Source organism: Stegostoma tigrinum, chromosome 35 (genome assembly GCF_030684315.1).
Source record: "Stegostoma tigrinum isolate sSteTig4 chromosome 35, sSteTig4.hap1, whole genome shotgun sequence".
In the NCBI taxonomy this organism is placed as follows: Eukaryota; Metazoa; Chordata; class Chondrichthyes; order Orectolobiformes; family Stegostomatidae; genus Stegostoma; species Stegostoma tigrinum.
The window spans coordinates 18006273-18033320 of record NC_081388.1 but is presented as its reverse complement, the minus strand read 5'-3'; the positions used below and the strand labels follow the sequence as shown (position 1 = coordinate 18033320).

Here is a 27048-nt window from a genome sequence, read left to right as displayed (position 1 = left end):
AGATTGTTAAAATCATTATCCCCTTTAAACATTTACGCAAAGTATTTTTGAGGTCATATAACTCTTTGAAGCTGCATTCATATAAAATAACCGTACATTCCAACTGGTGAGTCACATTATATGACCTTCAATATATCACAAATTGTAAAAACCCACCTGGCTAACTAATGTCCTTTAGGGAAGGAAATCTACCATCCTTACACAGCCTGATTTACATGTGACTCCAGACCCACAGCAATGTTCTTCCAATTTGGCCATTCAGTTCAAGGACAATTAGGGATGACCAGTACATGCTGGCCTTGCCAGTGACTCCCATATGCCATGAAAGAGAAAAAATAGCTTTATCTGGTGTTTTAAATTCAAAATATGTTAATTAAATGTACATTATTAACAATATTTAAGTAACATTTTGCCTGTAACCTTTCTTAAATTGAGCATTAAATCAGTAAGTGATAATTATAACAGGTTCTCCTGTGACTTCTTGTTCCAATATTTTCTGCTGTAGTCCTGTAATTTTCTTACCACAAATAATCCATGTTAATGCCATGTAAAAACTCTCAGACCTGGCTTCATACTTACCAGAAAGAAATGTCTACATCATTCACAAGCTTCACTCTCCAATATTAGGGAGTAATTCCACCGAGAAAGATGTAAGCAGATGATGAAGTAGTTCAGGTGAGCTGTGGAGTATTGCTTGGATGATAATAGTTTATGGATGTTGTAAAATCCTCACAATGGATTTTTCAAGTCAAGGCAGATCTATTGTGTGAGCATGACTTGAAATATCATTACAATACACTTAATTTGATGACCTGTCCCACCACCCCAAAGTACAGACTGAGACCACATTGCGGCAATCTGTATCTTTGTGAACCAGTATTAGTGTGGAGGAACAAATCTCACAGCGGGATTCAGACAGCAGCTTCTCCCTTTTTCCTCTGGTAATATTGAACCAGTTTATTACATTTTTAAGGCAGTGCTGGCTTGATTGTCCCTGCACTCTCTGCAATTTGCAGAAGAGTTGCTATTGTTTATGAAGCAATAATCCTTTAAAGAGCTGGATGGTTGCCATTTTGAATGCCAACACAAACAGTGAATTGCATGCAGAATCTTGAAGAGCACAGTTTGAATTTCTCACTAACGTGGCCTTATTCATTAACCCGCTGACATTTCTTCATTCTCCAAAAAAAATTGCAGTCTGAAAATTCCTCCATGCTGTAACCCGGGGGTTCCCTTTTCTCAATGTGACGAGTGCAGGGCACTTTATTACCATAGCAACATCTGGAGTAAGCGCTAGCATCCATTTCTTTTGGGGCCTTTTTTTTTCTTTCTGCAGTGATTCTGTCCAAGGTGATAGCTACTAGTTCAGTGATTGCTTGAACCAGACATTGTCCACTATATTCACATGTAACAGTGATTGTTAGACTGTTTCACATGAACAAGTTGCATTTTTCCAGCATCTTTAATGTCGCTGACATAGTCATACAGCATGGAAACAGACCCTTTGGTTCAATTAGTCCATGCCAACCATGTTCCCAAAATTAACTCTGTGGGACCGTTATCACTTACAATTTGTCAGTGACCCATGTAAGATATTAGGACTGGTGGGTTTTAATGACTGTGTTAATGGAGGAGGGAGAGGTAGAACAGTGAAAGGAATAGGTCAGGAATTCTAGAGATCAAAAATGGTTGATGGGCCAGTGCCTGAATTGAATGAACACTGAGATCTTGGAAGCTGGAGGAAATAACAGAGCTGGGGAGAGTGGAGTCCACGGAAGGATTTGCATTGTAGTGTGGGATGTTTAAAATGAAGGCAGTCCCTGTCTGAAAGGTAGGTCAGTGAACACAGGGGCAATGGGTGAATGAGATTTAGTATAAGGAAGGATATGAGCCATCGAGTTTTGGATAAGCTCCAATTTTTAGTGGATGACCATGGAGGACTGACTGTTTGATCATGGAATAATCTTGAATGAACTCGATCTAACTTGGTGTTTATCCTTCATCTGTTTTGGCCAAGGAGTTGGGATGTTGCCATCTTTCAGTTGCAAAGGTTTGTCAGTGCTATCTGATGTATCATCCTGCTCTTTCTCTCTAGTCTAGTGGCATCCAACTGCTGTTTCAACTGCACTTAGCTACAACTTAGCACAGACACTGAGCCAATTATGTGATCATCTAGTTTATATGGTTCAAGGCTACTTTGGGTGGTACCTTTCCATACGTTGCAGGAGGGGAGCAAAATGTTAAAGTAATGTTCATGGAATAGGATCTGGACTCTCTGCTTTAGTACTTGCTTGATTGTAGTGTGGGATGTTTTGAATGTGATACAATGGATAACATATGATTCCAAATGCATTTTACCATTGCCACCAAGTATTTTATATACTGCTTAGCTACAATTCTTGTATTTAAATATTATGGCACTGTTTAGAGACACATATAAACTTGTTAGTTAAGCAAACATTGCAGGCATTCATAAGACCAATTGAGCAGGCCATGTGTGACCCCGACCTCAATCACAGGCTTCCTGACACAAAACAAAACAAAACAATCTATACTCCTCATTGATGTCTGTTGGACTGAAGAAGAGAAAAAAAATTAAGGGCATGTTTCATTCTTGAAGCCACAGTAGGAACTTAGAGGTCTGGTTGCCACCTCTGGTTGCATGTGGTCCTTGAGTTGTCATTACATGATTTCTCAACTCAACCCATTATGTTGCCACTCGCTTGCCATTGGTCTGTCATTTGGACAGACGCCTTCTTGTGGCCAACTGAAAAGAGGATAGACACTCGTTAGCCAATGGATTAATCTTCACTCAAAGTGATGCAATCTTTACCCCAGACCATCAATATTTGTGCAATTAATAAATGAAAACTTTTAAAAAGATGAAAATAAGATGCTTTTCTTTGGGAATAGTGTCAGCAATGTCCTGGAGGTTTATCCAGACTTGGTGGACTTTCCCAAGAGCCTCCTCTCCATCTTTTCATTAAATGTGCAATCTGCCTGTCAGCAGGGATATGGCACTTTGGACTCCAGTGCAGTATTGTAGCTGCAGAACATGGTTGCTGGCTGAAGGCAAAAACTTAAGGCTTTGAAATGCTACAAGTTTGATATTGAACTTGAAAATGTGTGAGGAGGTTGGGAAGAAGTGTGCCAGTAAAAGGAGCTGGCAAGTAGAGAAGGTGGCTTATGAGAGTTACTCTGCATCTGTAAGGTGATGATGCAGCTTCACCTCCCAACCTTAGCATTTCTTCAAAGGCCAGGGCTGTCATATGCCATTCTATCGTGTTATTATGAATACTGGACCATCGGCTCCCAGGAGATCCAAATTGCAATAGTCCGCTGTCTTTCCCTGCTTGGGACACCTAGCCAAACACACCATTTTGGAAAGACTAAAGATACTGAGTACAAGTTCATTGCTGGTCTCCTGCCTGCAGAGACCCCTGAAAAGTGCCTGTCATTTTAAAATTTTTAACTGCAGTGTTTTCACTTGGATTCTGCCATGCTCCTGCCTATGAACTTTGGAAGTTGAAGGATTTTGAAGCCCAACCACATTGTAGAGTGTTTGGATGATATGCTAGGGAGGGAGAAGATATGCTTCTCTGAACAAGGTACCAACTAGTCACGATTGAATGACCGTGCTGGTCAAGTGAACAATGGGAAGTCCGCATTTTTATACCTAGGTACCGATCAAATATTAACCCAACGCATTTTTTTTGTGGTTGCTATGAATGCTGACCTCTGATCGCATGGTTCTGGGTTCTTATCCCATTCCAGGGTTTGAGCACAAAAACCAAAACGAATGCTGCAGTACAATTCTGAAGGCATGCTGCACTGTCAGAGGTGCCATCTTTCAGATGAGAAGTTGAATTGCATCCTCTTCAGGAAGACTTAAAAGAGCCCACTGTTCTGTTTTGAAGAAGAGCAATGGAGTTATCTCCAGCGTCCTGGTCAATATTGATCCTTTACTGAACATCACAGAACTGGATTACATGACGTATGTAAGCAAATTTCAGAGAAGTGTAAGATTAATAAGGCTGTAATAGTAAGGGATTTTAACTACCCAGGTATCAAATGGGACAGTTTTGGATGTGCAAGTAGGGAAGTAGCGACATTCTTAAATTGCTTTCAGGATAACTCATTTTAGCAAGAACGTAAAAAACCAACAAGGATGGGAGCAGATCTAGACAATATTTGGAAATGAGCCCAGGCAGATCAGTACAGAAGCATCTCGGGCCATAACGCAGTTAGATTTCAGATAGTTATGAAAAAGAATAAGGATGGGCTAGCATTAAAAGTCTTAAACTGAGTAAGGACTAATTTATCTAAGGTAAGTTTGGCCCATGTAGGCTGGGAACAGCTACCTGCAGATGAAACTGTGACACAGCAGTAGGGCGGCATTCAATAATGAGAGTCCAGGGCAAACATATTCCTGTAAGCACAATAGGTGGAACCAAGACCAGAGAACATGAATGTCAAAGAACTGTAAAGATTAGGATTAAGGAAAAAAGAGAAACTTATGGTAGGCACTGAGGGCTTATTACAGCAGAGTGCCTAGAGGAACACAAGGTGTGCAGAGGAAACCTTAGAAGGAAATTAGGAAAGCTAAGAGATACATCCCAGGCTTTTGTAAAAGGTAAAGGAGGAGTTATCAGAGACCCTAGCAGTAATGTGAAGTGCCAGAGAACTGGAGGACTCTTAACAGTGCCCTTTTTATTAAAAGAAGGGAGGAAGGAATAGATTAGGAAATTACAGGCCAGTCAATCTAAGCATGGTAGTGGGGAAGTCGTTACAAAGAATTCTTTGTGACAAAGTATATTTGCACTTGAAGAGTTAAACCAGGATGGTCAGCATGGATTTGTGAAGGGAAGGTCAAGCTTGACAAATTTGATCAGTTTTTTTCAGGAAGTAACCAATATATTTGATGTGGTCAGTACTAACTTAAGCAAAATTTTTTCACAAGATCCCTCATGGCAGACAGGTTAAGAATGTGAGAGATAATGGGAACTGCAGATGCTGGAGAATTCCAAGATAATAAAATGTGAGGCTGGATGAACACAGCAGGCCAAGCAGCATCTCAGGAGCACAAAAGCTGACGTTTCGGGCCTAGACCCTTCATCAGAGAGGGGGATGGGGAGAGGGAGCTGGAATAAATAGGGAGAGAGGGGGAGGCGGACTGAAGATGGACAGTAAAGAAGATAGGTGGAGAGAGTATAGGTGGGGAGGTAGGGAGGGGATAGGTCAGTCCAGGGAAGACGGACAGGTCAAGGAGGTGGGATGAGGTTAGTAGGTAGCTGGGGGTGCGGCTTGGTGTGGGAGGAAGGGATGGGTGAGAGGAAGAACCGGTTAGGGAGGCAGAGACAGGTTGGACTGGTTTTGGGATGCAGTGGGTTGGGGGGAAGAGCTGGGCTGGTTGTGTGGTGCAGTGGGGGGAGGGGACGAACTAGGCTGGTTTAGGGATGCAGTAGGGGAAGGGAGATTTTGAAACTGGTGAAGTCCACATTGATACCATATGGCTGCAGGGTTCCCAGGCGGAATATGAGTTGCTGTTCCTGCAACCTTCGGGTGGCATCATTGTGGCAGTGCAGGAGGCCCATGATGGACATGTCATCTAGAGAATGGGAGGGGGAGTGGAAATGGTTTGCGACTGGGAGGTGCAGTTGTTTGTTGCGAACTGAGCGGAGGTGTTCTGCAAAGCGGTCTCCAAGCCTCCGCTTGGTTTCCCCAATGTAGAGGAAGCCGCACCGGGTACAATGGATGCAGTATACCACATTGGCAGATGTGCAGGTGAACCTCTGCTTAATATGGAATGTCATCTTGGGGCCTGGGATAGGGGTGAGGGAGGAGGTGTGGGGACAAGTGTAGCATTTCCTGCGGTTGCAGGGGAAGGTGCCGGGTGTGGTGGGGTTGGAGGGCAGTGTGGAGCGAACAAGGGAGTCACGGAGAGAGTGGTCGCTCCGGAAAGCAGACAGGGGTGGGGATGGAAAAATGTCTTGGGTGGTGGGGTCGGATTGTAGATGGCGGAAGTGTCGGAGGATGATGCGTTGTATCCGGAGGTTGGTGGGGTGGTGTGTGAGAACGAGGGGGATCCTCTTAGGGCGGTTGTGGCGGGGGCGGGGTGTGAGGGATGTGTTGCAGGAAATACGGGCGACGCGGTCAAGGGCGTTCTCGATCACTGTCGGGGGAAAGTTGCGGTCCTTAAAGAACTTGGACATCTGGGATGTGCGGGAGTGGAATGTCTTATCGTGGGAACAGATGCGGCAGAGGCGGAGGAATTGGGAATAGGGGATGGAATTTTTGCAGGAGGGTGGGTGGGAGGAGGTGTATTCTAGGTAGCTGTGGGAGTTGGTGGGCTTGAAATGGACATCAGTTACAAGCTGGTTGCCTGAGATGGAGACTGAGAGGTCCAGGAAGGTGAGGGATGTGCTGGAGATGGCCCAGGTGAACTGAAGGTTGGGGTGGAAGGTGTTGGTGAAGTGGATGAACTGTTCGAGCTCCTCTGGGGAGCAAGAGGCGGCGCCGATACAGTCATCAATGTACCGGAGGAAGAGGTGGGGTTTGGGGCCTGTGTAGGTGCGGAAGAGGGACTGTTCCACGTAACCTACAAAGAGGCAGGCATAGCTGGGGCCCATGCGGGTGCCCATGGCCACCCCCTTAGTCTGTAGGAAGTGGGAGGAGTCAAAAGAGAAGTTGTTGAGTGTGAGGACGAGTTCAGCTAGGCGGATGAGAGTGTCGGTGGAGGGGGACTGGTCGGGCCTGCGGGACAGGAAGAAGCGGAGGGCCTTGAGGCCATCTCCATGCGGAATGCAGGTGTGCAGGGACTGGACGTCCATGGTGAATATGAAGTGTTGGGGGCCAGGGAATTGGAAGTCCTGGAGGAGGTGGAGGGCGTGGGTGGTGTCACGGACGTAGGTGGGGAGTTCCTGGACCAAAGGGGAGAAAATGGAGTCCAGATAGGTGGAGATGAGTTCGGTGGGGCAGGAGCAGGCTGAGACGATGGGTCGACCAGGGCAGGCAGGTTTGTGGATTTTGGGAAGGAGATAGAAACGGGCTGTGCGGGGTTGGGGAACAATGAGGTTGGAGGCTGTGGGTGGGAGGTCCCCTGAGGTGATGAGGTCGTGAATGGTGTTGGAGATGATGGTTTGGTGCTCGGCTGTGGGGTCATGATCGAGGAGGTGGTAGGAGGTGGTGGGATCCGAGGCAAAGTGGCACCAAAATTGACCCAAAATTGACTGAGCCAGGAAGCAGATGATGATAGTAGAGGAATGTTTCTGTGACATGGACTGTTTCCAGTTACTTCACAGAGCTTACTGCTCCTTGTGGAGTACAAAAATGATTTGGACTTATGTGTAGAGTGAATGATAAAGCGGTTTAGGTATATCAGGACAATTAGCACGGGGAAAATAATGAGGAGGATAGTTGTAAATGGCAGGACGATATTACCTGTTATGGATACATTGGCTGGCAGACCAGTGGAAAATGGAATTCAGCCTGGAAAAGAGTGAAGTAATGCACTTGGGAAGGGCTAACAATGCAATGGATTACAGTGTGAATTGAAGGACCCTGAAAGAGGTAACTTGATGCTTGTGTCCACAGATCCCTAAAGCTAGCAGGCCAGCTAGATAAAGTGGTAAGAAGGCAAATTTGTTACTTGGCTTTATTAGCTGAGGCATAGAAGAACAGGGAGGTTTTGCAGGAACCAGCCTCGGGCGACTGTCTGTGCGGAGTTTGCACATTCTCCCTGCGTCTGCTTAGGTTTCCTCCGGGTGCTCCTGTTCCCTCCCACTGTCCAAAGGTGTGCAGGCTAGGTGGATTGGTCATGCTAAATTGCCCATAGTGTTCAGGGGTGTGTGACATATAGGGGGATGGGTCAAGGTGGGATGCTCCAAGGGTCAGTGTGGACTTGGTGGACCAAAGGGGCCTGTTTCCACACTGTAGGGATTCTTAAAGAAAAACACTGGATAGGCCACAACTGGAGTGCTGCGTGCCGTTCTGGTCACCACACTATAGGAAACATAAAGAGGGTGTAGATGAGATTCACTAGGATATTACCTGGGCTGGGGTGTTCGTGTTATTAGGAAAAAATGGATAGATTAGGATTGTTTTCCTCAGAGCAGTGAAGTTGAAAGGGGATCTGATAGAGGTATATTAGATTATGAGGGGCATAGGTAGGAAAACACTTTGGTCATTCATAGACGGACCGGGCACAAGCGGTAAAAGGCTGATAGAATTGAGAAAAACTCTCTTTACCCAGAGCATGATTTTTGATCTGGAATCCGCTGCCTGAAAGGGTGATTGAGTCAGAAACTCCTGTAACATTTAAGCAGTATTTAGATATTAACATACATTGTCATAGCCTTTGGTAATATGGGCCAAGAACTGGAAAATATGATTAATGTAGACAGAACTTTGTTGACGCAGTGGGTTTCATGGCTTCATCTGGGCCGTAAATGTTTGTGTCTAATGTTGCATTACTGTTTGTGGGAGCTTCCTGTGCATTTCATACATTTGGACAGTGACGACACTTCCATTGTATTTCATTGGACTGCAAAGCACTTGGAGACATCCATTGTACACAAAAAGCTCTCTATAAATGCTAGATTTTAAAATTATTTTAATTGCTCTCCTGATTGTTAACTTTCTGGAAATGGTCAAGCCATTAATCGCTAAAATAAAACAAAGAACTGCAGATGTCGGAGATCTGAAACAAAAACAGAAATTGCTGAAGAAACACAGCAGGTCTGACAGCATCTGTGGGAAGAGAAGAGATTTAACATTTCAAGTTCAGTGACTCTTCTCCAGAGATTTTTGTTTTTCAGGCATTAATCAATTGTACTCATCATATTTGCAGCCTGGAACTTCAATTGTGTCCCATAAGATTTTCTTCCAATATGATGGTGTACCTTTAAGCATGAGCAGCTCCTTTAAGAGTCACAGCAGACTCTTACATCTTCTGTGTACTTAAGGAAAACCTCACTGTTTGAGTTTCTGAGTGGCACAGAAAACTCACTAAAATCTGCGGCTCTGGCATCTTCACCATATACCAATACTAACCATCCCAATCCACCCCACCCCCAGCCAAGATTCTGCAACCCAGACACCAGCCTTGTCTCTCAGGAATTCAGGCTTTGGAGTGAATGGGAGCAGGATGTTGCCTCACAATTGTAATGTGTACTAACCCTGCAATCAGGCACACACTGATAACAAACACAAGGAATTACAAGGTGTGATTTGCAGCACAGAGTGACCTTTGTTCCCTTCTTCCTTGTTTCAAGCTCTGGGAACAGGGGTTGGTTTGTGCAATGGTATGTAAATAAATCTTTTCATTTACAGATGAACAGTAGGTGAGGATCCTGACCCAGGCCACCTGGACTTTATTTTCCCATTTCACATTCTAAGGTTTACAACAAAGACATCAGAATGGCTGAAACCCATAGTGCAGTGACCAAGGCAACGATGCAATCAAGATCATCACAAATGCAAAGTGAACTCCTATGCCCACCCTAGTCAGGATAGATTGGAGTGGAGATGTTGGCTTAGGCCGTTGGCTTTTCTGGCAGATAGGTATTGGTCTCGATTTCTTTGTTGCCACCCAAGAGAGCACAGACTGTTGCTGGGAGTCAGCTTGTTCATAATGAAAGCCTTGAGGATATTCTGTTCCAGAAGGTCAATTGGTAAAAGATGATAAAGAACGAGTTTTTACTCAGCCTTACATTTATTTGCAGCACCAAACATTACACACATTCACCTCCTAACTCACTTTATTGGTTAATATCAATCAGGAACAAAAACAGTTGCTGGAAAAGCTCAGCAGGTCTGGCAGCATCTGTGAAGGAGAAAACAGAGTTAATGTTTCAGGTCCGGTGACCCTTCCTCTGAACAGTTCTGGGTCACCGGACCTGAAACATTACCTTCACAGATGCTGCCAGACCTGCTGAGCTTTTCCAGCAACTTTGTTTTTGTTCCTGATTTACAGTATCCGCAGTTGTTTTGGTTTTGATATAGTATCAACCAGGCTTCACTCGGTAGCTTTGGAGTCAGAAGGTTCCAATCCAAGGCCTGAGCACTGATATCTACGGCAACACTCCAATTAAGAACTGGGGGAGTGCTACGCTGTTGGTGGTTCCTTTTTTAGGATAAGTCATTAAATCAAGGTCTCTTTTATCAGCCTGGGTGATGTGAAAGCTCCCTTTGGTGCTATTTTGAAGAAGAACAGGGGAGTTCTCTCCAGTGTCCCTCAAACAATATTGCAAACAACAGATTATCAGGGTGATTATCGCATTACTGTTTATGGGAATTACTCTGTGCATATATGGGCTGCTGCTTTTCCTGACATGATAGCAGTGACTACACTTTAAAAGTGTTTCATTCACTATAAACTGCTCAGAACCATCTCATGGTTGGGTCACAGTTTCGGAAAATGCTTCTTTATGTTGTGCTTGTGAAACCCCAATTAACACTTTGCACCTGCACAAAATTAATCACAGTTTACCTGCAATTAATGCAGGAAACTGTCCTTTGAAAACTAATCTGTCAATATGCTTTGAAAGGAATGTGGCAGTCAATTTGCACCCAGTGAACTCTGACAGACAGCAATGAGGGAAGAACAACCAGGTAATCTGTTTTAGAGATATTGGTTGAGGCATAAATGTCAATTGAGACACTGGGAGAATTCCCTTATCATTCTTCAGAATGTAACCTGTTTTATCCATTTTTATATATTCTCTCTCCCTGATCTAATAGTTGTGATCACACTGGGGGTTAGAGGCTTTGAGTCACAAAGACTGTTGTAGAAAAGTGAAAAGCCCAGCTTTATAGGAAAGGAGATTTCAAATTTTTTATTAATTCATTCATGGGTGTGGCCATCCCTGGTTCGGGATTTATTGCCTATCCCTACTTGGCTGAGGCCACTTAAGAGTCAGCCACTTTGCTGTGGGTCTGGGGTTACATGAATGCCAGACAAGGTAAGGATAGCAGTTTCCTTCCGTAAAGGACATTAGTGAACCAGCTGGCATTTTTCTAACAATTGACGTTGGTGTCTCGATCATCATTAGACCTCAATTCTAGATTTCTATGAAATTCAAATTCTGCCCTGGCTGGATTCAAACATTACCCAGGATTCCAGATTAATAGTCTAACAATAATACGACTGGGCCATCACCTCCCTGTTCCATATTGTTACACATGAGCTAAGCGCCTGCTTAGTGTCAACTCAGAGATTGAGAAAGAATTCAGCAAAAAACACAAAATCAATTGTGCATGTTTCTCCATTTGCTGAAGAAGGCCATTCTCCTTCATGCTAGAGGCTGCGTGGCTCAGGCGGACACTGAGGTCCAGACCCCTGAGCTCAAGGATAAGACTGTGGAACCCAACTACCGTTCTGAGATGGTATGCTCAAACCTCGAAGCAGAGCTGAAATAGAGTCTAGAGGTCTACAACACAGGAAAACAAAAGCTCTCCAGCCCATCAAGTCTGCACTGGTCATTAACAAGCGCCTAATAATTTTAACAGAGATAGTAGGAACTGCAAATGCTGGAGAATCTGAGATAACAAGGTATAGAGCTGGATAAACACAGCAGGCCAAGCAGCATCATAAGAGCAGGAAAGTTGACGTTTCCGGCCAAGACCCTTCTTCAATTCTTAAGGGTCTAGGCCCAAAACATCAGCTTTCCTGCTCCTATGATGCTGCTTGGCCTGCTGTGTTCACCCAGCTCTACACCTTGTTGCCTAATAATTTTAACCCCACGTTGCAGCACTTGGTCCTTCAGCTTTAGCATCGCAAGTGCCCATCGAAGTACTTCTTAAGTGTTATGACAGTTTCTGCCTCTACCACTCTTACAGCAGAGTTCCAGATTCCTGCCATCTGAGTTGAAAAAAAAATTCTAACAGCCCAACTGAACGTCCTGCCCCTTACTCTAAATCTATGGCCCCATTCATTGATATATCCACCATCTAAACCCAAAGGTTCCTTCCTGTTTATGCCCTTCAGAATATTATGCATCTCAGTCATGTCCTCCCTCAGTCTCCTCTGCTCCAAAGAGTCTGCCCAACTCTCTCTCCATAGCTCACACTCTCCAGCCCAGAATAGCCCCTGTGCAGCATCTTCAGTGCAATAACATCTCTCCATGACCCCAAAATGTAGGAATCAGTTTTGAGCAGATGCTGCAAAACATGACTCAAAACATCTCTTTCTTTTCCCCAGTAATTACTGCTAACTAAACATGGAATGGCCGTTAGTTTACAAGCAAAATATTTCCACCAAGGCAGTTCATTCTAACCGAACAGCCTTTAAATATTGTACTTGCAAATGATATTGCCTTGATCTGCAAAATATACAGCTATTTTAACAAGGAATTTATTTATTTCAAGCACCAATGCTGTGACATTTAATCCTTCCTCCAAGCTTTGGTATAAACCAACATTATGGAGAGGGACATTGTGACTAATTATGTATCGGTGTGACTAGCGGAAGTTTAAGTTTGCTCATTCGCCTGTGGTGATACCATGGCAACTGGGATTTCAGGCAATAATAACTTGGCTGGAAATAGTTCCAAGGGAGGGAGACGTGGAGGAGGAAAATGCTGTACACCAGTCGGGTAGTCAGCAGCAGCACTTCACCTGGATGACATTTTTATTATCTGGGAGGCAACCTCTGACCCTGGCCCCCATTTTACTGCAGGCGAGTTTTTTTACATGGGGCCCAGCAGAAGGTGGTGCTGTGGAAAACTGGTTACAGGTGCTGTACAGCGTTAGCTCAGCAATGTCTAGATGCTGAACCCACAAGAGTAAACACAACAGTTGAGCGAACTCTCTTGTGTATTTTCCCACTTTATGGGTGCGACCAGACCCCTCCCCCAGCCCTATCTTACTCAGTGCTTTTCAGCAGTGTACTTCTTTGTTCAGTGAAGTGGGCCGCACAGACCGGGGCAGGGTCTCATCCATTAGCCTAGGCGCTGACAGACTAAACACTACCTTTCTTGATGGTTCAGTTTATTCAAGACATTGGCCAGTATGAAAGTAAGCCACATTGTAAAGTCAGAGCTTTAAGCTTTTGCTGAGTTAGATGGCCAGGAGAGAATTAGGGCAAATTGGAGTCTAAAGGGGCTGTGAGATAAAGTGATGGCAACAATTTATGTTAATATAGCACCTTGAACGCTGCAAAATTCCTGAGGCCCTTCCCAGAGAGCTTTAATCAAAGAGAACCGTGAGCCTCCTAAGCACATATGAGGATGGATGACCAAAACAACTCAGTCAAAAAGAGAGGTTTTTTTTGCGAGAGTCTGAGTGGAGGAGAGAGGAGACAACAAAGGGATAATGGGAGAGAATTTGGAATTTAAGAGCGAGGCAACTAACTGGCATGGTGATGAAGAGTAAAAGACCAGAATTGCAACTATATAGAAATATTGGAGGGCTGGAGGAGAACTGAGGGAGTACGGAGTCGTATTTGAAAAATATGGCCCTTTTTGCATTAGATGAATTTTTGTTCTCCTAATTTTTTTAAAATGAGAAGTTTTATTGTCTCTGCTGGCCTACATTGCCACAATTTGCATGCTGACACACGGCATGGGAACAATTCTGCCACTCTTTGTCCCACCTAGAGAGTGGTCAGTGATGTGGCAATCTGATAACAAAAACAGAGCTCTAACAGAGTCATAAAGATGTATGGCATGGAAACAGGCCCTTTGGTCCAACTCATCCATGCCGACCAGACAATATAAATCTAGTCCTATTTAGGCCATATCCCTCTAAACCCTTCCTATTCATGTACCCATCCAGATGCCTTTTAAATATTGTAATTGTACCTGTCTCCGCCACTACTTTTGGCAGCTCATTCCATACACGTTCCAACCTCTGTGTGAAAAAGTTGCCCCTTAGGTCCTGGGGAAAGGACCTTGTCTACCTACCCTATCCATGCCCCTCATGATTTTATAAACCTCTATAACATCACCTGTCAGCTTCCGATGCTCCAGTAAAAATAGCCCCAGCCTATTCAGCCTCTGCCGATAACTTAACCCTCCAACCGTGGTAACACCCTCGTAAATCTTTTCTGAACCCCTTCAACTTTCACAACATCCTTCTTATAGGAGAGCGTCCAGAATTGCACACAATACTTAGCCTACCTAACTTACTCTCAGCCTAAAATCAGGTTTTTTGCAACAAGTCCGCACTGGGAGCATTAACAAGGCCACTAGCAAGTAGCTTTACACCACACCTGATTTTCTGCACTGAACAGTTGGGGAAAGAAAATGTCTCTTTTAAAGGGATAGAAGAAGGAGTGACATTATCTGTTTTAAAAAAAGTCAACGCTGTATGGCAAGAAGCTGGCTCTGTTTTGTGGGGAAGAGAAAAAGAGGCAAAGTTCAGGCCTGAAAGGGCCAAAGCGGCTGCTGCGAGATGGAATGAGACTGCCTCGGAGGGGGTTGTGTAATCCCTCATTATCCGGGTGGATTATGATTAGTGGATCAGCCTATTTCCGCAGCAGTAGAGACTGAGGCTTGTGGAATGCAGTCACTGGACTTTAAGGGTGGAAAAACGAAGCCTGAGGCCTGAATCAACCTCATTGTGCAGCAGATCACCTCGCGACCCCTTTCATTCCCCACAATGCTATGTTTTAGTCTGAATTCTTGTGTCCACCAGGAGAAAACAAAAGGAGGCAAAATGGTCACCACAAAACAGCAATAATGAGACTCCCTCTGTGGTATCGTTCATCATTTTCAATCATTTTTCACTTTTTCTTTAGAATGATGTATAGATTTCTTTTGGACGAATTTCTCTTTCCACCCCCAGCTCCACACCAACTCTGCCAATCTCTTCAGCAATGTAAGCTCTTTCTGGTGGGTCAGCTGCTGAATAGTAACTGGAAGAAAGCTGGGCCAAGTTCCCTGAAATACAAAGACCAATTAAATGTCCCTATGGCCACACTGACCCATTCACTCCTAACAACTTTCAAATCGACAAATGACCAGGCCATTGCTTAACCCTTTTCAGCCCCTTCATTTGAGTAGCAGCTCTGTAATTACCCATCCTCACTATACCGCCTGTCATGAATACATAAACTAAATGCCTGGTATCAATGTGTCTTTTTAAACAGTGGCTGCTGACAAGATATTTGATTATGGTCAAACAGGTGCCTCCGATTGCCATTCCTGTTTCTACTCAACCTCCAACTCATATCGTCAATGTATTGTACAATAATTGGGAGCCTCTGGGTATTGGGCATGGAATCAAAGCTAACATTCTAGTGCAGTACTGAAGAAGTGCAGCACTATCAGATGCACCACCTTATAAGCCCATCTGGCCCGTCATTCAAATGGAAATGAGGACCATCTCCTGCGTGTGGGATGTAAAAGATCTCATGATGCTATTTCTTGGAAGAGGGGAGTTCTCCCTATACTCTGGCTATTATCATTCATTATTATCACTTTACTGTTTGTAGGAACTTAGTGTGTGCCACATGGCAGCTTCCTACATCACAGCCATGAGTTCACTGAGCTTGAGATGACTGGTGTCATGAAAAGCTCTCGATGAATGCCAGCCTTTTTCTTTAAACCGCCCACAGTAGTAGAGGAGAGCCCTCGTTATAGCTAACAGCTAACCACCAATCCTGCAAGAATTTGAAACCCTTTTAAAATCTAATGGCTGACAATGTAACCAGCAGGATACTGAGATGTGAAAGGGAAGGAATCTGCCTCCTCTGCCAAACCCAGTAGCAAAGAAAAATACACCAAGCTATGGGGTACCCTTCGCAGTGATGCCATTCTGTTGACTTCAGGTACCTGCCTCCAAGAACTAACATCATTGCATCTTCTTACATCCCATAAATTACCAGTGGTGCTGACCGAAGCTGCTCTCGATGGGGCCTCACCTAAATGCTGGTGCAGCCAACATCTGGAGTTGAGGAACTGCCCTTATTTTCTGTGACTAAACCCCAGCAATTTTACGACCAACATCAGCCTAGCCCAACACCTCCACTACGTTGGCTCCAGCACCTAAACTTAACCCTCCCCACAAACACCTGCCACCTTCCCGTGCCTCCATCACCAACCCCCACCCTCCAACTACCTGCCCCCAACAAACACCCACCTCCTTCCCCCACCTCCAACATTACCCCCCAGTCTCCAAACACCTCACCTCCACAAACATCTGCCACCTTCCCCTGCCTCCAGTTCCACCTCCCAACATCTACCCCCCCCACATACTCCAAAACCTCTCCCCTACCCCAAAAAGCACATCTTCCCCTCTCCCAAGCCCCCAAAAAACCCACATACAGCCAAACACCGACCCTGACTCCAAATAATTATCCCCCACCCTGAAAACAAATGTCACTACAGCACATCCTCCAACACTTCTCCTCCCCACCACACACGCCTCAACACCTCCCCTCACCACCGCAAACATCCCTCCTCACTCTCCAAATGTTTCCCCAACCAACACAACACCAACATAACCCCCAACTCCCCAACAACTTACCCAACACCCACACCCCACAATGCTGCCATCTCAACACTTTCCCACAATGACTGTCCCCCATCCCCTGAAAACTTCCCATCCATCCCCAGAAAATTTCCCCTCCATTCCAAACGCCTCTCCCCTCAACCCTCTGAAAATTTCCCCTCCACTCCCAAACACTTCCCCTCAATCCCCAGCCCACAGTCAGCCCAGTTGATAATGAGGTGACCTTTCACCTGGCCAGTGGCAGTGAAACGTTGGAAGAAACAGTTAACAGCGGCAAGTCTAAAACTGCCCTGAAACAAACAGCGGTGGGAGCAGGGGTTGGGGATGAGGTGGGTTAATGAGCAGCATACTCTTTATTCTGGAACGTGAGGGGGTTTATTTAAGTGCAAAGCCCCTTTAATTTGTCTTTTTTGGACAACGTTTGCATGTAATAAAGGGAACAGTGCCTGGCAAGAATCTCTAGGCTGCTGCATGACTGTGCAGCTCCAAGAGAGCACTGGACTAGAGTCAGAAGAGTGGGGGTGGGCGGTGGACGCTGAGGAAACACAGCTGGCCCCACGGATGCTTCAGAGCCCCGGTGGCTAGGGAGATGATAGTGTGGGAAAGTCCCCTCCATCCAGCCGCGTTGCAACCCTGCTTGGACTCAGGGCTGCTTGATGAGAACAAGCTGTCTGATTTGTATATTTAACAGTTATGAGCCTGAGAAACCCAAGCTCCTCCACTTGCTGCAGATTTATAACCAACGATGTTATCAGTTAAACGTTCCGTATTTGGCCCAATATAATTGCTCTAATTTTCTTTTGGTCACTTCCCCCTCCTCCTGCAGAAACATCTCAGTACAAAAGTTAACCCTCACTTCAAACACTGAATTATTTTCTCTCACTCATTTCCTCTGCGCTGTATGGAAAGTGCTGCCGGTTTTGACAACACAAGTACATGTTGTTGAGACTGAAGGGTCAGTGTGCCACATCACCCTCTTTATCTCACTCTATCAATGTATAATTGTATTCCTTGTGCTTATCATCCTTCCACCACAAAGCATAATGCTGTTTACTTCAACTGCCACCTTTGGTAGTGACTTCCACATTTTGCCGCTGTCTGCCAAAATTTCGTGATTACCTTGTATTTTTGGATCCAGATGTTAGTTTCCATCTCAAGTGGAAGCCATATCTTTCTGTCAACCATGTCATACTGCCCTTAACCCTAAAGGCCTCAGTTAGTTGGTTGGGGCCTCCAAGGTGGAAGCTATTTGCAGAGGTTTTGGGCCACGCTAGCCAAAGCATCCGGTGTCAAGAAGATGTTTGACCACAGGGACCGCATGTGATGGTGCCAGATCTATTTTCAATAAAAATGAGTGTAAATACATTTAGTAAGATAAAGGATAAGCGGTGATTGAGCACCATGCCCCCAGTGTTTAATATTGTAATTGTACTCTGTTTTCAGCTGAAATGCCCAGTGAAAGAACACATACCTGAGACTTTCCTGGGCCATATGTTTTATTTGTTTGGTTAGTTTATAGAAGAGTTTGAAGATTTGCCAGCTCTGTAAACTGAAGGTCTTTGAATAATTGTTCATTCCATGGCTTTTAATCGTGCCTGTCCCAAGGCAGACAAAGAACTAATGACCTTGTGCTTTTCTTGCTTTATACAGATGTCGGCCTGGTTACCTTGGGGACTTGTGCCAGTTTCCTGACCCATGCCAAAGGACACCATGTTTAAACGGAGGAATATGTTCCAGTTCCGTAGTTGGTGGCACCACACAGTATACATGCAGCTGTACACGTGGGTTCCGAGGTAAGCTAGTGCCAGGCTTGGAGAAAATCAAACCTGGGGAAGCCCAGAACCAGGGGCCACAGTCTAAAGATACAGTGTGGGACTGAGATGAGGAGAAGTGTTTTCACCCACAGAATGGTGAGACTGGGATTCTATGCCACAGAGACTGGTTGAGGTCTAAACATTAAATGTTTTCAAAATGTTAAATATGGTTCTTAAGGCTAAATAGATCAAAGGAAGAAAGCAGGAGTAGGGTACTGAATTGATAAACAGCCATGATGGTTTGAATGATGGATTAGGTTCAAAGGACTGAATGGCCTATTCCTATTCCTATTTTCTATATTTATACAACACAGAATCACACGACCAGGACTGACAATATCAGCTGGTTTCCTTACTTAAAGTTTTCCCCAGTTTATGGGCAACTGAAACTGATTTTTAATATCACAGAATTAGCTAAAGTGACCATGTTCATTGTTTGATGAGGAATAAACCTACTACCATCCTTGTCTCTTGACATACTTCAGCTATCTAAGTTTTCACCTGCAATGATTTTTAAACCCCGCTCCAGGGATTCAAATATGAAATCTAGACTGACCTGTCCAATGCAGAACTGAGACAGAAACGACATCTTTTGAACTGAGGACCCATTTGCTCTCTCAGGTGGATGCAAAACAGTGCCATTCAGATTGCTCAAAGAGCAAGAGACTTCACCTCTGTGTCCTGATCCATGTTCACCCCCTCACTCAATAGCCACCTAGACAGATTAATTACATATTTTCACATTGTTGCTTGTCACAGCTTACTGTGCACACATTCATTAGAGAGCTTTTGTGCTCCTGAGATGCTGCTTGGCCTGCTGTGTTCATCCAGCTTCACACTTTATTATCTTGGATTCTCCAGCATCTGCAGTTCCCATTATCTCTCGTGCACACATTCATTGCTGCTTTTCCTATGTTACTGTATGTCAGCACAGTCTAAGGTCATGAAAGGTGCTGTTTTAATACATCTTTCTCAAGTGACTTTCTTACAATACTTAGATTCATATTCTTCAGGTTTTTGATGAACTAACTCAGAGTTCTCCAAGGAGAGGACCCTTTTCTTCCTCTGACTGAAGGCTAAATGCTACAGCCTGCAGTCATTTCAGATGTCTCACACATCACTTTTTTGCGTATCATTTCTAAACAGTGAAAACGGCAGGTCAAAAATAGCTGAATAAAGTGATTATTTCTGACAAACTCATGTGTTTATTCAGTACTCTGCACATCCCAAAGCAAAGAAGTGCGAATGCGCTTGGGGTGGAGAAGGTGGGGTAAATAAGTGCTCTGAATCATGACTCATTGGCATTGTCTCTGGAAGGTGTATACAGCCTGGGCTGTCCCATCTCATCCCAGCAAACAGATTTAGTTTCAACATTACCTGAGATACAAGCAGAGTTTTTGCATGTGGTTACCCAAGCAGATACTTTAGCACACAACAAGAAATTCAACACAAGGTATCTACAATTACTAAGCTTTGAAATCACAGCCTAGATTAAATAGTAAAGGAATGTTGTGAATCTAAATGAGATTGCGTGGGCAAAAGTGTATCAGATTCTTATTGTCAGAAATCTCTGGGTCTTTCTTAGTGGAAAATGGCTATGTACATATGTATGGTCCCTGTTAAGCCATGTAGAGCAGCAAGATCCCACTTTCAGCTTCTGATCTGTGTTACATTGGTTAGTTCCCACAGGAGGAGAATCATGCTCCTTTGGCATTGACTGGGATAAATCAGCCAAGGCTCCCATTCCTCACTGCCATCTAGTAGGCATTGCTGGAAGTGCAAGTATTGAGGGTGACCGCATAATCACACAGTCTGCTGGATACTTTCAACTAAAAAAAACGGCCATTTGGGTGAATTGCTGGAAGGTCCACCCTACCTCATTTCATTTAAACAGAGAGAATTATTGGGGGGTTCTTTCCTTTAAGCAAACAATGCACTAAATTTTATAGAAACAGAGCTCTACTGCAGTCAGATGTAATGGCCCTCCTTTCATTCTTCAGGTGCTAACTGCTCACAGATAGATGCCTGTGCTACCAGCCCATGTGCAAACGGAGCTCGCTGTACAAACTGGAACAACCGCTACAACTGTACATGCCCACCAGGATTCAGTGGGAAGCACTGCCGCACAGACATTGATGAATGCAAAGTGCCCAACCTCTGCAAGCAGGGAGGCCTGTGTGTGAACACCCCTGGCTCGTTCCATTGCCAGTGCCCAGCTGGCTTCACAGGGCGCCAGTGTGAGAGTATCTACGTCCCCTGTGCCCCCTCACAATGCCAGAATGGAGGGACCTGCCGGCAAACCGGGGACCTGACCTACGAATGTGCCTGTTTACCAGGTAGGAATGAAATGTCTACCTGTTCATGATGGTAAGGTCTTTCTACCAGTGATTAAAATCATGGCTAGTTAATCGCACAGAATATTCAGCCAGGTAAAAACTATTCAACACAACTAGTCAATGCTGGTGCTAGTTTCTTTATGAGTGACTGTACTTCAGCATGTCTTCCTCATCCCACGTGCGGTTATCCAGTTTTCTCTTCAATGTATCAGGATAAATATGCAAGATTAGAATGCTTTAACGTCAGCAGGTCATCCCATCGATGTGGCCTGTGAAAGTATGTTGCCTCCTTATATTTTTTAAAAGCTTAATTTGTTGATCTTGCTGTACAATTTGTCCTTGCATGACAATGTAGGGAGTGGGGGGATCTTGTGTCAATGTGGTAGAGTCCCTACCCCTAGACCAGGAGGTCTGATTTCTGGTCCTATCTGCTCCAGAGGTGTGTGATAACATCTCTGAACAGGTTGATTAGCAAACATCTACATTAAAGAGAACTCAGTGTGAAAGTGATAGGGGGCCAGAGCAAATCTATGTGAATGGGTTACACCTTATTGGTTTGCATGCTTCATCTCCCTTTGCTTTAATTAATGATTAAGGAAGCAAGCACCTTGACTATTTTGGGATTGAGTTGGAGAGAAGGATATTTGTCCACTTGATATTTGACAAAATAATTCAGTCCAGTAGAGAAATAAATAGTCACTGGTAAAGAATGTGACAGTCCACAAGTGAAATGTACTAAATATGGCCTGTGATACGGTTAAAAATTGTCCTTCTAATCAGTAAGTGAAGAGTGTTAGTTGATAGGCTTGACAAAACTGTGTCCTCCTTCCTGTGCTCAAGGGGAGCTGTCCAGGAGGTTTGCAGTGGTTACTAGATGTCCTTTGTAACTGTTACATCACAGAATGCATTTGGAACCTCGAACATTGTTGTGTGGCTTATAACTATTGATTGCAGTTTTTCACTGAGTCACTCAGTTTCACAGGGGTGGAACTGCTTTAGCCAGTTTTGCTCTACATTAGGCAACAGTTTTCATTCCCTTGGCTGTTTATCAAATAGTCGATTGTGGAACTTCAGGGAACTGGGAGAGGAAATAACAAAATGGATCCAATCAATGTGGGCCATCAGTTCGCCGGCAAACTTAAATATGAAACAAACTAGTGATCAGAGGTTAGTCTCCATGGCCTGCTTGGCATTCTTCTAGTTATGTGGTTCAATGGTAGTTATATGATGGAAACAGATTTGCTTTGGTACAACAGATTCAGCTGGTACATAAAACATGAACCGCACGAATAAAACCCATTGAGTTCTTAAATTTTTGCTGTTGCTTTAGTGAAGCAATTGTCTTGTATATCAACAAAGACGGATTGAAGCAACCCAAAATAAGACATGAGAGTTTGGGAGTTTGGTTGTTCCCAGATATTCTTGCAATTCTCACGTGGGGCTACCTTTTGATTTAGAAAGGACGCTATATCGATCCTCAAGAGGAAACAGTCAGTAGGCATAAATGTATCAGATGTTCAAAGGCTGGTTTCAAACAATATGATAGTGCCAGACGTTCTTGCCAGTAATGTGTCAAACAGGAAATATGAGACAGAGGTCAAAGTGTCATTGTGCTTGTATATTAGAGGTCATGAGTTTATGTTAAATTTTTTTCTTCCAAAATTTTTTTTTGAAAAAGCAAATGACCAGCTGGCGATCAGCCACCATTTCCTGAATAACTGAGCAGGGAATATTTATGTCAGATGTCAGATTCTTTTCATGCTCACGGGCCTTGGCAGGAAATGGTTTTCTGTGGGACAGGAAGCAATTGGAAGTGTTTCAAATCAAATGCAATGAATTAATGAGAGTCAGCAGAGGCTCCCTCTCAGAGAACAGTGGCATAAGACAAGCACACACACAATAAAATTCCCACTGCATCTTTCCATTGCCTCCAACGATATATTGACTCAGACTACTCCAAACTTCAGTGGACATGACAACCATGCTGTAAATACAGTACAGGCACAACAGGGTATCTGGATGGGTGTACATGGCAATGATTGATGGTTCAGATGGTTTGTACAGAAATTTATAATTTCAGCCGCAGGATGCCATTGCAGGACTCTCTCAGGGGAATGTCCCAAGCCCAAACATTTTCAGATGTTTCAGTAATGACCTGCCCTCCCTTACAAGGTCTGAAGTGGAGATGTTTGATGCACAATATTCAGCATCATTTGTGATTCCTCCCATATGGAAGCAATCCATGTCCAAATGCAGGAAGAGCTGGACAATGCAATAACAAGGTGTGGAGCTGGATGAACACAGCAGGCCAAGCAGCATCAGAGTAGCAGGAAGGCTGACGTTTCGGGCCTAGACCCATCTTCAGAAATGGGGTGAGGAAGGGGGTTCTGAAATAAATAGGGAGGGGGAGGCAGATAGAAGATGGATAGAGGAGAAGATAGGTGGGGAGGAGACAGACAGGTCAAAGAGGCGTGAATGGAGCCAGTAAAGATGAGTGCAGGTGGGGAGGTAGGGAGGTGATAGGTCAGTCCAGGCAGGACAGACAAGTCAAGGGGGCGGGATGAGGTTAGTAGGTAGGAAGTGGGGGTGGGACTTGAGGTCGGAGGAGGGGATAGGTGAGAGGAAGAACAGGTTTGGGAGGTGGGGACGAGCTGGGCTGGTTTTGGGATGCAGTGGGGGGAGGGAAAAGTTTGAAGCTTGTGAAGTCCACATTGATGCCTTTGGGCTGCAGGGTTCCCAAGTGGAACATGAGTTGCTGTTCCTGCAACCTTCGGGTGGCATCATTGTGGCACTGCAGGAGGCCCAGGATGGACATGTCATCGGTGGAATGGGAGGGGGCGTTGAAATGGTTCGCGACTGGGAGGTGCAGTTGTTTAGTGCGAACCGAGCATAGGTGTTCTGCAAAGCGGTCCCCAAGCCTCCGTTTGGTTTCCCCAATGTAGAGGAGGCCACAACGGGAACAGCGTTGGACAATATACAGGCTTGGGCTGAGAAGTGGCAAGTGACTATCATCTCTTGATATCCAAAGTCATCTCCTTCACTTTATCTTCCACTTACAACATCCTGCATGTTGCCTTGACTAGGAACTAAACTGAACTAGAGAAATAAATACAGTGGCTACAAGAGCACTTTAGAGCTTAGGAATACTGCAGTAAATAATTCACTTCCTGGCTCCTGAAAGCCTGTCAACAGCTCAGAGGCACAAGTCAGGAATGTGTGTGATGCAATACTCCCCATTTGCCTAGATGGGTGCAGCTCCAACAACAGTCAAGAAGCTCAACATCATTCAGGACAAAGCTGCCTGCTTGTTTGGCACCACATCGAATAACATTCACTCCCTCTATTACCAACACTTAGTAACAAAAGTGTGTACCATCTACAAGATGCACTGCAGAAATTCACCAAGGCTCCTCAGACAGCACCTTCCAAACCTGCAACCTCTGCTACCTAGAAGGACAAAGACAATAGATATATGGAAACATCATCCCTCAAAGCCACTCATTATCCCGACTTCAGTTCCTTCTGTGTCAATGGGTCAAAATTCTGGAAATCCCCCCCTAACGATATTGTTGGTCTATCTGCACCATGTGGACTGTTGGTAGCTCACCATCACCTCCTCAAGGTTAGTTGGATCTGGGCAGTAAATGTTGGTCAAGCCAGCAACGCCCATATCTTATGAATGAATTACAAGGCATGGTATTTAAGTATTGAATTGATTGTGAAGAAGTCTGTTGAGGTGAAAATATGTACATAGGGTACTTTCCTACTGGGAATGTTGAGAAGATGTGACTCTAGCTTTTAGGATTCTAAAATGTTGAGATGATGTCCAGTTATTTTCCATGACCAGAATGTTTGAACCAGAGAATATGCTGTTCAAAGTGGGTGAATGAATTTAGAAAAATGTGAAGTGGAAGTTGTGAACTTTAAACTGACAGTTTCAGATGCAAGTCTGGTTTTGAAATCTAATTTGAGATTACCGCCTAGTCAATGCAGAATAAGACCTAGCTGGGTTGTAAAATTGACATTCTCCTTGATTTTGTGACTGAAGTTAAAACTTTTCCTTACACATTGGCATTGTAGGACCGTCTAAAAGGAATGCCTTTGCCCAGATCGTGTTGAGAACTTGGAACTTATTAGCGCAGGGGATGATTGAAGGAAATAATATGATGCATTTAAGGGGAAATTAAGTAAACCAGTGAGGCAGTTGAACAGAAGGAAACTGTTGGGCTTAGGTGAGGATTGGTGAAAGCTCCAGAAGTATGTAAATGGGTTAGTTATGCCGAATGGCCTGTATTCTGTATATTACACCCTTTAAAATAAGAGCTGGAGCCATATGTTACATCTCTATCCAGTCATCCATCATCTAGCATTTGTATCCTTTGGATTTTAGGGTGTTTAAATTGAATAAGTGAACATTTACATAATGTCACAATTACGATTGGGTTTGAGGCAATTTATTTCTTGATTTGTTTTTCTCCTCTTCAGGTTTTAAGGGACAGAACTGTGAAATTAACATAGATGACTGCCCTGATCACAAGTGCATGAATGGAGGAACCTGCGTTGATGGTGTAAACACCTACAACTGCCAGTGTACGCCAGAATGGACAGGTATGTCAGCAAGTGCAATGAACAGAAACACCATAACTTCTGTCTCATGAATTCGCTATACCTGGTTCAGGTGGCAAAGGCAAGACCTGTCATCCTAAAGCCTATTTTTTAAATGAAAATCAAATTATTAGTACTTTTTCATAGGTGCTGTCTTGTGCTGACGGGCAACTTATTTCCAGATGAGAAATGAGTCCACTGCAAGACCTGCAGGCTCTGTTATGGCCGTGTTGCAGGACGGGGTGTGAGGCATTTACCGATTGGGAGAATGGGAGAATGGGATCCAAGGGACACCATTCACTCATTTTTGCGCTTCAGTGTAGTTTTCCATCAGCAATGAGACTCGAAGTGTACAGATCCTTCCCAGGTCCACCCCTTTTATCTTTTGGTGATCTTGGGCCAGGGTTTCCCAGGTGTTAATGTTGCATTTGAAGGTATCTCTGAAGTATTTCCTCTGTCCTCCTGGGATTCTCTTGCTACGTCGAAACTTTGAGTAGAACATTTGCTTTGGGGGTCTTGTGCCAGGCATGTGCCTGAGTGGCCTGCCCAGTGAAGCTGATTTGAATGTGGGCAGCATTCTAATGCTTGAGACATTGGGCTGGGAGAGAATGCTGGCTGGCATGCCTATCCTGGCAAGGGATCTGCAGGATTGCAAAGGCAGCATTGGCAGTGCCTGTCCAGGATTTTGAGGTGCCTGCTGTATATAGTCCACTCTGAACCATATTGGAGGGCAGGTATCACTGCTACCACAAGCTTGGTGCTCAGTTTGAGGTCCAAGTCTCAAGCACACTCTGAGATCGCTGAAAGCTGCACTGGGGTACTTGTTGTTAATGTAAGCCCTTGTCAACAGTGTGCTCCCAGGGTTTTCAGAGTGGCCCACATAGTCCAAGGCTTCACCATGGATACTGGTAATCGGTGGGTGCAAGCTAGCAGAGCACATCTGTTTTGTGAATGTTCAGTGTGAGGCCCATGCTCCAGTACGCCTTGGGGAAGGTGTTGAAGACGGCTTGAAGCTGGGTGTCAGAGGTTATGCATTGTCTACACTCAGTAGCTCAATGACAGAGGCTGAGACAACCTTGGAGCTGACCTGGAACACGTTCCCATTCTTTCCTTTACGTGTGGTGAAAATGAAAACATCAAAAAGAGGCCAGGAGTAGGCCAGTCAGCCCTTTGAGCCGGCTGTATCATTCAGTATGATCCTAGCTGATCATATAACATAGTCCCCTTTTCCTGCTTTCTACCCATATCCTTTGATCCCTTTAACTCAAGAACTATGTCTAGTTACTCCTTGAAAAGATTCAATGTTTCAGCCTCAATTGTTTTCGGTACAGGCTCACCATTCTAATGCACTTCTTGGCGAGCAGAAACTGCATTGTGACTCTGGAAGGAGCCCTTAGCCCTGGGGAGAAGGTGACTGTGGAGAGGTCTTTAATAACTTCTCATTGCCCTTGCTAGCTGGCTTAGCATAGCCTCAGAGAGCTAGCAACCCTGTCCATTGTTTCAAGTTCAAGATTACACAAAGCATCGGTAATCAGTAGGTCCAGTTTGACAGGCTAGAAGGTGAGGGTTGGGGTATGTGCATGTGTGTTGTAGCCTGAGGAGTGGGTATGGGTCCAGGGCTGACGCTCCTGATCTGACCTGAGGCCACTTTTGCTGGTTGGCCAGAAACCTGTAGTCTTAGCAGCAGCAGCTGGAGCCTCAGGACTTAGCTCCACTTTTATTTGAGGTTTGCTTCTAAAGTCAACCAACCAATTCGATACCTGATCACACTCAAACTCCTGCAGCTGGGAAAATCAAGTTAAATCCAGTATCAAAGAAAGGAGAACCTTTTCATTTCTATA

At 44.5% G+C, this 27048-nt stretch overlaps 1 protein-coding gene across 1 annotated transcript in view; it reads left to right on the top strand.

Moving 5' to 3' along the window:
* notch3 (notch receptor 3) overlaps positions 1-27048 on the top strand; it is a 156841-nt gene that overhangs the window by 64088 nt on the left and 65705 nt on the right. The window contains exons 3-5 of the mRNA XM_048521760.2: positions 18103-18245; positions 20267-20602; positions 25088-25210. Coding sequence (XP_048377717.1) covers positions 18103-18245; positions 20267-20602; positions 25088-25210 — 602 coding nt within the window. The remainder of the gene's footprint in view (positions 1-18102; positions 18246-20266; positions 20603-25087; positions 25211-27048) is intronic.